This window comes from Cupressus sempervirens, chromosome 11 (genome assembly GCF_028749045.1).
Source record: "Cupressus sempervirens isolate cs-2001-9-10 chromosome 11, ASM2874904v1, whole genome shotgun sequence".
In the NCBI taxonomy this organism is placed as follows: Eukaryota; Viridiplantae; Streptophyta; class Pinopsida; order Cupressales; family Cupressaceae; genus Cupressus; species Cupressus sempervirens.
In genome coordinates this window covers 335157893-335172531 of record NC_143128.1, presented here as the reverse complement: position 1 = coordinate 335172531, position 14639 = coordinate 335157893, and the positions used below count along the sequence as shown (strand labels likewise).

The window sequence follows — 14639 nt, the reverse complement described above, 5'->3', positions numbered from 1 at the left end:
AAAGATTCCCCTTTTTCTAGAAGGTTCTAATTTTGATTGCTTCTCTTTAGGAATGTGAATGTATATAGGACACCAAAATATTCTTAAATGACTAAGGTTTGGTTTCTTTCTAGAGAAGGCTTCTTCAGGAGTCTTATGTTCAATATGAGAATGTGAACATCTATTCTGAATGTATACAATAGTCTTAGAGACTTCTCCCCAAAGAAAGTTTCCCAGATTTTGATTATGTAACATAGATTTGGTAGATGTAGTTATGGATCTATTTTTCCTTTTAGTTGTCCCATTCCATTGGGGATTGTAACGGACTATTAGCTCCCTCTTAATTCCAACACATATATAGTTTTTTTGAAAGGTTTCATATATATATATATATATATATATATAATTTTCCATTGTCCATTCTTAATATTTTGATATTTTTTCCTAATTGGTTTTCTACAAGAGCTTTGAATTCTTTAAGTTTTGACAAGATTTCTTCAAACTCTTTACACTTAATATAGTAGATCAATGTTTTCCTACAAAAATCATCAACAAAGATAATGAAGTAGAGAAATCCTCCTAAGGAAGAAACATGCATTGGCCTACATAAGTTTGAGTGGACAAGTCTAAGATAACTTTGGTTTTGTTTATACTAGTTTGGGAGGTGGTCTTAATATCTTTCCTAATGCACACCTTTTGCAAGTTCTTTCATCCTTGAACTCTAATTTAGGTAAACCAGTTATAATCTTCCCTAAAGACAGTAATCCCCAAAAATGAAGATGACCTAATCTTCTATGCAAGATTTCATTTTCTTTAGTGGAATCATGTATCAGTGTTGACAGAGAACATAAGTTTTGTTTGTAAAGATATCCAAGTCTTGAGCATATTTTATGAGCATTTTTAATGTTGGATTTCTTAAGCCAAGCTAATCTTTTCCTTCCATAAATGTGACCCTATAACCTTCATCTTTAAGTGTAGATATTGAAACCAAAATCCTGTAGGCCAAAAACATATAGTACTTTGGTGAGTTTGATTGTGATTTTGGATTTAAGATTGATGGTACATGTCCAATCCCTCTCCTAGGTTATTTAGAGTCATCTCCAATTATTACATCATCAACATAGTCTTCATTTATTGTGTCTAATTGCTCTCTGGATCAAGTAAAATGTCTCAATACTCCACAATCTACTACCCAGGTTTTTGATCTATTTGACACTTCACTAGATAGTTTGAATAAAAAGAATTATTTTCTGATTGTGAAGTAGAACTACTTGCTTTGGTAAAAGAGGCATGTTGCTTAAGTCTGTTAGGACATTGGTAGTAGGGTGACCATACTTATCACATCTATATCATTTCATTTCATAGTAGTCTTGTGGTTTCTTTTTGAATTTTGATTTCCTTCTCTTGTCTACTTGAGTTGTAAATATTTGAATGTCCTCTTTTGAAGAAGAAGTATCATAATTTCAAGCTTTTAACATACATTTGTCTTGTAAACAATCAAATTTTATTTTGCTAAGTTTGGGAACTTTGTATTGAGAACACAATCCTTCTCTGAAAGTTACCCATGATTTTGGTAGTCCTTTTAAAGTCATTATGGAAACTTCTTTGTCTTCACATATGTGTCCAATTGTAGATAGTTGATTTCTTAGTTCAATGATTCTCATGAAATATAAAGAGATGGTTTCTCCTTTGTTAATTTTGATATTGGAGAGATCATCTCTTAGAGTAATTATCCTAGTGGTAATGTTGATTTGAAATATTTATTTTAGAGTTTGAGCATTTGATGTGCAGTGTCTTATTCATAAATGATTGGAAGTAAATGAGTGTTAACACAATCCACATTCAGTTTCATGGCTCTAGGTGTTATCTATCTTCCATTTTTCCATTTCGTCACCTCCCTTAGGTGCAGGATTTGAGTCTTCAATGAATTTCTTTAGGCCATTATCTTTTAGAGTTAATTTCATTTTTAGTTTCTATCCAATAAAATTTGAGTCTCCTTCAAGTCTATCCTTTAGTCTCAAACCATTAGCCATGATGATGCTTATAGATAGAATTAATTGATTGTGCTATAAGATATGTCTGAACAAGATCATTTCTCAACAAAGCTCTGATACCATGTTAGTTTTTCAAACTATATTATTTGATTATAATTCTCAATGTTATACTACTTTAAGATCAAAGTAATAAAAATGGATACTTCCTTTGTTGTGATGTTAATCTTCCTATGAATCTCAACTATTGGATTCACTATTGTAATCACAAATTGTCAACGTCAATGTATATTGCATTTGATATCTCCCTATTTTAGATCATTCAATCTTATGTATGTGTGTGTGTGTGTGTGCACGTGAGCACGCGTGTGTACTCGCGAAGGCAATTAAGAACATGGGTAACATTTGACCAAAATTATTGTCACCTGATAGTGGTGACTCATAGTCATGATCATCAGGTCATGACTTATGAGTCACTACGTACCATCAGGTAGTGACAATAAGTCACTAAATTCAAAGGTCGATAAACCATTCGTGAATATGCCAATTTACATTTTAAATATGATATTAACACACACACACACACACACACACCCATATACATATTCATAAGATGTGGAACTACATAATTTCTAGGGAGAATTTTTCCAATTTGCTATAAAAACTTAACAATAACCATATTCCTAATGGCTTGCTTCCCTTTTTCCTTAGCAATTCTAGATGACCATCAGGTATGTCAAACATTTTCATCATCACTCTCAATAATGTTAAGGGTGATCTTTTTATATTTTTTTCCCTGAACTCCCAGCAAGGTTTTCAAGCTCTTCCCTTTTCCTTTTAACACTAGGGTTTCTAGACATTCCACCTAGGAGACTGAGCTAGAAAGCATGACATGACTAGAGGTTAAAAGGGCAGTATTGGGCTTTTTAGCAATGAGAAGAAAATTAGGGTGGGGGGAGGGGGGTGAGAGTAAGATGAAATTGGAATAGATGGAAAAGTATACCTTGGTGAAGGATAAATGAGTTTTTCCCAAGGTTAAAGGCCTCTAACGAATCCAACACAATATTTTCTAGAGAGTGAAAAATGAAGAACAAGATGCAAATGAGATCCTTTTTCTAAATGTGGTTGAAAAAAGGGAGGTGATAGTAGTAGAAAACCCCATACTTTCCTTCTAGGGTAAAATACTTGATGATGATTTTGAAAATTTTAGTCCAGATCCCATGTCTGGGAAGTGCTCAGAGCTATAGCCATCATATTTCTTGACAAGCTTCTCCTCGAAGTGTTTGAAAAATTAGTCCAACCCACCGCATCAAAAGACCTACTCGTCTTCTTCCACTTGCACCTAGTAGTGTCCAGGCTAGTAGCCTGAGCCATGACCTCTTAATCTATCTCAAAGTAAGCCCTCTTGATGTGAACTTTCTATCTTTCCAGGACTTGACAAATGAACCAAGACATTCTCTTCATGACCCATCATACTTTCCATAAATAGACAAGTGGTTATGGATGTAGTCTAGTTTACACACAATTGAAAGTATTCTAATGAGTTTAATGTTTACCTTCAAAAAAAATTACTCCCTCTCTCTAAAAAAGAATACACACACTTGTAAAGTAAACTCATTTAAATCTAATTAACTAGCATTAATTGACACAACATTATGAGAATCAAATACCTAGATAATTATACATTTACATAAATTAAATCAAATATTTTGAAATAGCAATAATAATTTGGATGTATTCAATTTGCGATAGGAGACTTGATTGTGACAAGGGACTTGAGTGATGGTTGTGAGTAAGATAATAAGAAGTGACAAGAGACCTGCGAGTGTAATAGGAGGTTGTAGTAAAATTGTAATAAGGGGAGGGGATTCGATGTAGCTGTAGAAGGGTGTGTGCAACGCGACAGAGAGTAACAAAATCTGTAAAATGTCATGGATTAAGCCAGTGAGATTAATTCCATTGTAAATAGTCGTAGTATGAATCCCAATCCTCAAAAATATATTATTGTTGAGTTATAAACAATCAAATCACATTATACATTATATGAATTATAAATCAAACCTATTTCATACAGACTACTTCATATAGAGCATCTATTACAAATAAAAATTTCAAAACATAAAAGGAAAAAAAAAACAATTGAAATAATCTAACCTGGGTTCTAAGAGGGAGCCCTTACTCTAGCCCTCATAATGAGAGTAAGCTTAAACCCGTCAAATTACTTTATCACATAATCACAAATGCATATGCTCGACAATATGAACTTTTCTATAAGGTTTTTAATCACACTTATATTCTATCATTTATGTTTCAAGCTAGTACACACACATATTATATGTGTGTGTGTGTGTGTGTGTGTGTGTGTGTGTGTGTGTGTGTGTGTGTGTGTGTGTGTGTGTGTGTGTGTGTGTGTGTGTGTGTGTGTGTGTGTGTGTGTGTTTGAAATATTTTCTGTCAACAAAATAAAAATTCAAAACAAAGAATCGCTTCCAACCAGTTGATAGTCTTTAACAAATTAAGATCATGGCTTTGGCCATAGGCCAAAAGCCATAAATAAACTAAATACTATCTTTAGAATATAAATCAATTGCATTAAGGCAATGATCAAAATGAGGATCCATCAAAATCTATATCTTCTATTTCCTCACCAATCTTGTCCAGTAGCATTCTTAAGGCTGATCACCTGCAACATTCAAACATGTGTCACATAAGTGCCAAAAACACAAAAAGAACATTCTTTCCAACTAATAATAATCTAGGCATATTTCATGTATTTCTATTAATTAATTGGCAACTTGAGAATTAGGTGGACATGAAAAATGAAGGAAATGTAATCACAAACTAAGGCATTTTAACCCTCATTAGGTGTCATTTATCTATCTCAACAACTTACCAAATTTGATAATGTCCCTAGTAGTCCTGTAGACATTAGTCCCCACAATGTCCCAACAGATTTGAAAAAAGGTCAAGGGGAAGTCATCCAAACCAGGAGGCTTGTAGGCATCCATAAAGAAGATTGTTTTTTTCACCTCATCATCAAAGACCTTAGAGAGAAACACTTCATTATCCTTAAAAAAGATAGCCCTGGGCAGGTTGGAGAAGAGTTGATCCATGTTATTATCCCCATTGTTGTCAAAGAGTTATCAGAAATAGTCAAAAGCTATGTCTTCCAATTTATCTAGGTCATTGATCATGTTACCATTAGGGTCTTTAAGAACTTTGATAGTATTTATTTTCTTATATTTACATGCCAATCTATGGAAGAAAATCAAATTGTGGTCCCTCCTTTAGCCAATTGATACGAGACTACTACTTTGAAAAAAAATCAATTTTGGCAAAGGTGTCCCTCCAATCTTTCCTCACATTTTCTTCCTCAATATGCACATTGATGGATGAGTCCCCTCTCACAATATATTTTTGTAATTTATTGAGTTTATCATCCAACTCCTTTTTATTAAAGATAATCCCAAAACTAGTTTTGTTCCAGCCTTTCACTATGTTTCTAATAAGTTCCAATTGTGAGTAGTTCTAATCATAGCAGAGCCTTGGACCAGGGAAGACCAACATTCCACAATAATATCTCTAAAATCTTTGTGGATAGTCCAAGCACTCTTGAACCTAAAGGGATAAGCCTGAGGGTTTAACGGGTTTCTAGTTGAAGAGGAGGGTGTTGTAGTCAGAAGTCATTCTAGGAAAAGAGAAGATGGTGGAAGTATGTCTAAGATTCCAAGCAGAGGAAGTGAGAAATCTATCCAGCCTAACTTGAATAAGGTGAGTACTTTTTTGTTGTTGGACCAAGTAAAGGGGGAGCCAAAGAGTTCCAAGTCAAATAGGCCATTGGAAGCAAGGAAATGGGCAAGGTCTCCCATGTTGTCAGTAGTCCACCAAGCCACCTAACTTTTCTAAGGGGAACATGGGGAGTTAAAATCTCCAGAAACCATGATCTGATCATATGTGAAGTTGTGGAAGCAAGTGGAAAGGTCTCCCCATAACACTGATCTACCTTGTTTAGTGTTTGGATCATACACATTGAAACTTTGTCGTTGTACAACTGGGGTGAAGAAGGTGACATCCAAAAAGTGTTGAGAAGAGGCAAACATATCCCCCATAATAGAAGCTGGGTTTCAAATGGTGGCAATTCCCCTAGAGGCCCCATTAGGCTTTGAGTAACAAAACATAACATTGGGCCACATTTTTCCGATAAGGGTAGAGAAGTTCTCAAAAGTCATTTTAACTTCTCAGAGGAGAAAAATGTCCACTTAATAGTCAGTGATATATATATTTACAACGATCTGCTTGAGGGTGCTATTCATACCCCTTATATTCCAAGAGAGTAAAATCATTTCTTACCTTTGATGTTGAGGTCCAAGGTGAGTTGTTTCCCTACTGTAATCACTCGAGAAACTTGCTTGTGTCGTGATGCCCTTCCAGAGGGTCTTCCCACCTTAGTGTCATTTCCTACATCCATCTTCTTTCCTCTAATCTTCTTCTTATGAGTCTACCATTCTTCCTCCCCATTCAACATATTGAGCATCTTGGGTGGTGAGTTTCCTTCTTCCTTGCCAGCAGAAGTTCTCCTCTAGCCTCGAAGCCAAAGGGTGGCTTCCCAGGATGCCCTTGTTCAAGAAGGAGGCACAAGCTTGTCACCATCCACAACAGCTAGGGGGATTTCTCCTTTTTCTAACAAGTTCTCTTCCATAGGGGCCATTTGGAGGCAGAGGTAGACTTGGCTTCCAGTAGGGCAATAGGGAAATAATCCACTACTCCCTCCAAAATCAAGGTGGGCTCAGGATTATCAGCCTCCATGTTGTCTTCGAGCTTTCCTTCCTTGGCCTTGGGAAGCTTGTAGTCTATGCAAGAGTGCCCCTTAGTGTTGTAGGTCTGGGAGAAAAAGGAGGCACCTTCATACTCCATGACTTGGGACCAATAGCCCTGCTTGGACTTGATCTTAATGATGTTGGGGAGGGAAGAGTTGATGGAGGGATAAAAGCACAAACTTGTGTCACCTTTTATAAAGAAACGTGATATCCGAATGTGACAGTTCAACATTAGTGACAAGAAAAATGGTATTTGTGTTTAAAATGTGAAAATGATGTAAACTGATGAAATGTGTAAAATTGGATGAACTTTATGCATATAATTTTTTATAATTTTTTTGAGTAAGAATTTATTCATTTTATTTTATTTTGAAGTCCCTTTTTTAACTGTAAAAAATATAGGGTGCAGTTCCCGTCAAAAAAGTATATGCAAATCATCCTTTTTTGTTCTGATTTGAAAATATCTTATGGATGACATGTATAACTAGTGCACAAAAAAAGAAATAATTATTTTTGATGTATATTTTCTTTGTTATAAGTACTCAAGTTCGACCTTATCAGAATCCAACAGTTTTTTCCTCCCGTCAAAACTTTCCTATCAAATCTATACCTTCTTGAAAAAAAATTACATATTCGTGAAGAGGATTCTCTCCTCTAGAGATAAATATAATTTTTTAATTTTTTTTATATGATTTACTATTTTTTTTTCCTTTTTTGAGCGAGCATCTTCTAAAATGTTGAAATATTGACTTATAATACTTTGAGATTATAACATATTATAACTAATCAAAAGACTCAAAAATTTATATAATGATGATATTGAATCTGAGATCTATAAAAGGGTATTTTTATTTTTTGTAAAAAATTGAGTTTTGATAGAGAAATGAGATTTGACCAAAATAGGTTTTGGTATCACAAATGGTGGCACAAATCTGTGCTTTTACCCGGAGACATTGACACAAAACTTGGCCAAGACAAGCCTCGACTTCGCTAGAGTAACCAGATCAACATAAATATAGTTGCCAAAGGAATTACCTATACATTTGAACACCTATTCATCCTAAACTCTTGTGGGAGACTAGGAAGACATACCCAAATAGGGGTCTCTTGGGTCAGCTTAGAGGGATCAAAACCTGACTTCCACTTTGCCAAGGTGAGGTAATGCTTACCATAGAGCTAGGAGCCTGAGAGAACAAAAGATAGATCTTCAATGACTGTAAATTGTCCCCTGGCATTGCCGATGTGGAGACACTTCCTTCAACTTTCCAGTTGAGGGCAACCCATATATTTGTAAATGTTTAAACTATATTCACTTTCATATTTAAAAACAATAGTACCTAGGGGAAGAGACCCAATACATGACACGAGGTCTAATAATTGTTCAAGTTTTTGCCATAGTGAGTCCAATAATTGTTTACTTTTTATCCCCTTAATTAATCATACATGTTCCAATAACCACTCACACTTTATTTATCATAAGTTGATATTTTTTAGTTTTCATGATTGGGCCATTTGTACACCACTATGAAGATTTGTGGACCTCTAATGAGTTATTTGAGTACCACTATTAGACTTATTTATATATCATTTATGAAGACATTTGACCACAAAAACCATTTTTTTTTTTTTTTTTAACTATTTGATATTCCCTCTTTACACATTAATTAATGAATAGCAAGAAACTGAAACATTTTAACATTTAACTTAATGAATAGCGAGAAACTGAAACGTTTTAACATTTAACATATGAGATGAACAAAAAATTTAAGGGGCGGCTTGATTTGTCCTTTATTAGTCAAAATCGACAAATTTTGAGAAGGAAAACCAATTGCCATCATTTTCGAGGGCGGAAACAGGAATACAGACTCATCTGTACCTTTATGCCAGAACAAATAGTCACAAATCAATAAGAAGCCTGAAGAAATAGTTGTACACTGAAAGAATAACTATACGGCGAATCGAATAAGCAGAAACGGTACGGTCTACATGAAATCGGCGGCCTTACCAGTTCTTAAAATTCATACAGAAGAGATGGCGTCCATGGCGACAAAGAGGTTAGCAACCAGAGTATTAACTAGAGGAGCAACATGGACCCGCCGGATACGCTACACGATGCCGGCTGCTTGTGTTCTTGTGCAGGTTCCTTTTCCGTTTCTTTCGATTACAAATGCAAGGAAGCTTTGATTGCAAGAGGAGCGATGCTTAAATTTGTTTATAATTTTAATCTAACAGATGCTCGCTGCACTATTATTATTATTATTCCAGAATTCGCAGAGCGTTTCTGGAAGCTTCACGGTGGACCGGAGTTCTATTTCAAAGACTGCCTTGCAGTTTCCCCACTTTCCCGCATGTTCCGTTGTGGGTTTATCCATTTCTCATTGTGCAATGTCGTCGTCATCATCGAGTGATGCTACTGATGACTGTGTTATTTCTGCTGACTGGCTTCATCAAAATCTTAGGCAGCCCCATATAAAGGTGCATTTCGTTTCCCTTTTTGTAGAATAAGGATAAAAATTTAATTGTTTTGAGGTTGGATTCGATCTCTGGATTTTCTCGTCTCGAACGAATTCTCGATGTCATCTTTTTCTTGTAGAAACTATGACAAACCAGCTAATACGTATTTGTTAGATCTTATTTTAGTAAATTCTCTGCTCATTTTCATTCCTTCGGCGCTTCAGTTTTTTTTTTTTTTGGCGAATCTTTGGGCGACGTTACATGCTGCCTTTTGTGGTAACTTGTTATGCTTAAATTAGGTTTAGTTTGATTATGGATATATGCTGGTCGAATTGAAGTGCTTGACCAACTCGGAGGTTATTTTAGAAAATGATTAAAACAGTCGCTGAGGGTTAAAAAGGAAACTTATATCGACGGAATCCAAATCCAGGGTGTAGTGATTTGATTTGATTCTCTGAAACGCAAGCTAGTGCCGAAGGTAGGCTGTTAGCAGAAAGATCCGCAGGGCCTCACCGATCTTATATCTGTATCACGCTTATTCTTTCTCTTCCTTTAGGGCCGGGCTTCGTACCGAGTGAGTCTTAATGGACGAAAAGCTTGTCGATAAAGATTAATCTTTGGCAGTACTCTGCTAATCACACGAAGAAATAAAGCACGTAAATATAAACCTACTGCTTGTAGAGAAAGAGGAAGCTGTGAGAACATTTTTCTACAAATGAAGGAATAAATATTCAAACATTGTGCTACTAGACAAAGAGCATTCTTTAAGAATATCTTGCTACAAATCGATGACACGTGAAGAAATAACACTTAAAATATTATGGTACAAATTGACCATCAAATGAAGAGTAAAAACATACAAATCTGGTGCTAGTAGAAAGAAAGCAATCTTTGAGGATACTTTGCTACAAATTGAACATCACATGAAGAAATAAAACATATAAATCTAGTGTTGGCAGAGAAAGAGCAATATTTGAGAATTCGTTGCTACAAATTGAACATCACAAGCTGAAATAAAATATTTATTGGTTATTGAGGAGTTTGTAAAGAAGTATTATGAATTTATATATATAGGAATATGTGCACATTTCTCTCTATATATATATACATAATGACATCAAGCTGCTAAAGCAGCTAATTTAGTTGCATCAGCTATTTGATGTTTTGTACCAACTATCATAAATTGTTTTCCTCTTTTTGCTAAATCAAACACAAAATCATAGGTTTCTGATAAAAACGAGCGGTATAAGTCAAATTTATAATATGACTATTTTGACATTCTTTAAAAATGTAAGGTGCCATCTTAGGATTCCATTTTGTTGTCTCATGACCAAAATGAACTCCTACTCACACCATTTCTTTCAAATTGATGTTCCAATTTTTTTCCGTCATTTTCTTTTTTTGCTTTTTAATATGAACTAGAATACCTAAATTCCAATGGAATGGGTTAAATTGCTTGTCGTAGCCTACTTGGTACAAGTATTCATTTGATTTTTTATTTATTTTTATATAATAAAGCAAATTGTTAGATTTCTTTCTTTATAAATTACTTTTTTACTGCTCCTACTCGTTTTGATTTTTTCTTTATTTTGACTAGTTTTTTTTAGAACTTTTTGTTTTTGTTTTTGTATGATCAATTTTTTAATCCTAACCCTCCAAATTATTCTGCGAGAAGAGTAATCCAATTCGTATTTGCACTCAAATTGGTAAAATTGATGTCTCCTTGCGTCATATGGATTCCAAGCATTCATGAATTGAATCATTACTTTTATCTTATTGCATTATTGGTAGAACTCCTTGGGGATCCATATAATCCAATTGATGGTGAAAAAGAAACCACCATCAAACAAAATATTGTTGTTATTGCCTCAACTGATATTCCAAAAAAAATTGATCTAGTTCTAATAAGTCCTCATAGTAAACGAAGATTCGATACATTTATCAATACTAAAAAGTTGTCTGCCCCATATCGAGAAAAAGAATTTCATTTACTCTTACGTAACAAAGGGCTCTACTTGAAAAAACAATGGAACTGCTATGATGAATTTGGATTAACTACCTGTTAGTGAATAGTTTTTCCCATGAATGTTCATATATCAAAACAAAGAAAAGAATGTAAACTAACAAATGAATTCCTATTCGAAGAACTTAGGAATTCTCTACTTGAAATTTCTTCAATTCAAACAAGTGCAGCTACCTTTATTGCATTGAAAGTTTTAACCAAATAAACTCAACAGAAAAATTTCCAACAACGCAATCTGCTAGAGGTGTTGAAACAACTTATTTCATCTCATGAATATGAAACAAACTTTAATGCAAAAGAACCACTCAATTTTAATTATCAAAATGATCCACATAGCTAAATAATTAAATTATCGAGTAGGCAAATTTCATGAACTAATTTCCCACAGAATTTCCAAATTCAGAGTTCACAATTTCAAAATCAATAACAGGTGCAGCTAAAAGCTTAAATAGTATCTATAGAAATACCAAAATAAGTAGACAATAGTATCCACTTACAAAGCTTTCAACCCAAAATCAAACTATAAAGTTTCATGTACCTGTTGAAGTTCTGAAATGTTGCTTCTAAACTGGAAATAAAACCATAAACAAAAGTAGTTATGTCTACCGGTCTACTGGAGAAATTTGAACCCCTTAAACAATACTAATTATTACATTTATAGGCATGGGGCTTGACTTAAGCCAAAATTACCCCGCCAGGAGTTAATTTTCTTTTGGAAATAACTGATAACTAAAATTGCAAGAAAACCAAATGGTAAAGAAACTACAACTAAACGGTTTTTTATCAGGTTGCACTACCACCACCAACTGCTCCTCTTGCGAACTTCCACGATTCGTAGGCAGCTAAAAAGGCAGAAATAACGGATTGATGTGGAAGACCAATGTAGGCAAGTCGTTGCTTCCAAATTTCCTTCATCTTCTTCAGTTCAGCAACCTTTTCCTCGTGCATCTCCAAGTGCTTCAGATTGATAATCAACATAGCTTTAGTGTGAGCCACGTTGGAGAAATCCTACTTGGCTGGTGTCCTCTTGTCTTGCCATTCTTGAAATTTCTTTTGGACTTCTTTGATTATTTCATGTGATTGGGCAAAGGAGTCATCTTCTCTTTCCATGAACTGTTTTACAAACCACTTAAGGTCATTCTGAATAATCTGATGTATAACCTTAAGTTCTTGTAATGCTTCTTTGATTTCAGATACCCCTTGTGCCAGTGCTTCATTTTTCCATTCAATGCAATCTTTTATGGCGTACAGAGTTTTTTCATCAAGAACTGCTACAGGACATTCAGCTTGAAATTTCTGCAACCCAAATTCTTGCACATCTTCTAGCGATATTACCACTTTTGCCCAGTTATTCTTCTCTTTTTCATATCCATCATTACTTACCTCCACCTTTTTAGTAATGTTTGATATCTCCTTTGAGGCATGATCTAAATGTCCAATGTGTTTTACAGTGTTAAGCAGAACATCTTGTACCTATTCACCTGCTACTTTGGCTACTGCTTTGCACTTGTGTAGATTCTCCAACAATTGTTGATTGGTTGCAGAGGATACGTCAACAATGGCTGACATCTCACGGATCAACTTTGCTTCAAGATGCAAGATAGCATTAATGTATTGTGCCATGTTCTTTATTGTCTCCTTCATTTCTTGCTTGTCTTGCCCATCTTTCCACACTCTCTCCATGATCTTCTTATTGGATACATCAAAGAATCTCATATCAACTTCACGGTTTCCTTTTCCCAAATCAACCTTTGTTATTTGGAAATCTTGAGGCACTACAAAATCACAAGAACTCCCATTAGGTGGTGTAGCTATCTCTGTTGCCCATCGACCTAAACTTTTGTCAAAATTGATTCTTGCTTCGGTCCTTGCTTTTTTTACCTTGGGTGCTTTACCAAGGCATTTGCTAACCAGGTCGTCAATAGGCATAGATATTGGGACCATACATCTCTTCTTCTCCATTGATTTCTTAAGCCATTTAGGAGTAGTTTGATCCTTTGCAGCAGCAGGGGAACATTTAACTAAGGGGAGATTACTTTCCTGATTTCCTGTATCCATTGGAGAATTCTGGGATTCAGGTACATTATTCACCATAGATAGGTCTTCTGCTATCTCCAAGTCCACCATTATGGTGCTTTTACTTTTGACGGCTAATGCCTTCTTCGTGCTTGAGCGGGTTACTCTCCTTCCTTTTGGAGTTTCTTCTTGAACTTGAAGTTGAAGTGTTTCTGGAACGGCTTCAAGTTCAACTTCAACTAGACCTGCAACAGAATCAGGGACACTTCGATTAGTTTGCTTATGAGCAGTCCTTTTACCCTTGCTTCTTGAAGGCTTCTCAGAAAAGCTTGGAGTAGCCGTTGTTTTTGACTTTATCAGTTTGGCAGTTCTTACTATTACATCCTTGGTACAGGCATATACATCATTTTCTTCCCTTTTCTCCCAATCCATTTCAGGGATAGGCATGCATTCAATCTGATCCATGTAAAATTGATCAAGCACACCTTCAGAATCATCATCTTTCAGCCCATAGGTATCTAACTCCACATTGAACATGGGGACTTTTTTAATGGTCAAGCGCGACCATACCCTCTTCCTTACTTCAAATTCATCATGACAATTTGCCCAAAAATCCTCTAGTTGCGGGGAATGAAAGAGAGAAGCTCCATTTTTGAAATTGTTTCTAATAAAGCCGGTGTAGTCAAAATCTAACCGAGAGGTGAAAGATTTAAGACATAAGCAGGTTAAAGATTTGGCTGACAATATGGCTTCTTTCAAACTGGGGCATCTATAATGTCCAATTTCAATCGAGAAGAATACTAAAGAGGATTTTTTGGAAATTTGAAAGGACTCAACAAGGGAAGCAAACTGCCGACACATTTCTAACAACACTATAGAATCTGAACAATAGCATGGTCATTTCAAAGGTTCACCAGGAAAACCACCCACTCTGATATAGGTAAATCTAGGAAATTGGATGAAATAACAACCATAAATTTGCACAACCTGCATGGCCTCCTCTAACATCCTATCGATTTCTCGACCCTGTAGTTCAAAAACCAGCTTCCCTAGAAAAACATCATTGACCTTCTTAAACTCTTTGCATGATATATCTTCCTGGAGATCTCTGTAATATTGGTAGATAGGCATGTCATCTACCCAAGGTATATGTGGAAGATAATCCCAATCTTTGGACACGACTAGGGTATAAATCAAGTAAGAGGACAAGAAAAATGGACCGCAATTGGTAACATCTATCAAACCCTTATGTAAGTTCTCTGCCATTAGGTTTGACCAATCGATGAATTTGACACCTTCAACTATCTTCTGTATGAAGAAGTACATCCAAGACTCCCAATGAAAAGCATGTTCATTTCC

The 14639-nt window shown here is 35.2% G+C and overlaps 1 protein-coding gene across 2 annotated transcripts; it reads left to right on the top strand.

Moving 5' to 3' along the window:
* Positions 1 to 8550: 8550 nt before the first annotated feature.
* LOC149529452 (uncharacterized) lies at positions 8551 to 9313 on the top strand. Of its 2 annotated transcripts, none has more exons than XM_089810163.1 (2): positions 8551 to 8926; positions 9020 to 9313. In XM_089810163.1, the coding sequence occupies exons 1-2, from the start codon at positions 8774 to 8776 to the stop codon at positions 9290 to 9292; spliced, it is 426 nt and encodes a 141-aa protein (XP_089666289.1). In that variant the 5' UTR covers positions 8551 to 8773; the 3' UTR covers positions 9293 to 9313. The 2 variants fall into 2 exon arrangements, with proteins under 2 accessions (XP_089666289.1, XP_089666290.1); XM_089810164.1 differs by having other exon boundaries at positions 8557 to 8926; positions 9053 to 9313.
* Positions 9314 to 14639: the final 5326 nt, after the last annotated feature.

What these genes read in the sequence shown, in the direction of transcription:
- LOC149529452 (XM_089810163.1), top strand. Translation starts at nt 8,774, where the DNA reads ATGAAATCGGCGGCCTTACCAGTTCTTAAAATTCATACAGAAGAGATG. An exon ending in CTGCTTGTGTTCTTGTGCAG is followed by an intron (nt 8,927 to 9,019) that starts GTTCCTTTTCCG and finishes TTAATCTAACAG; the next exon opens with ATGCTCGCTGCACTATTATT.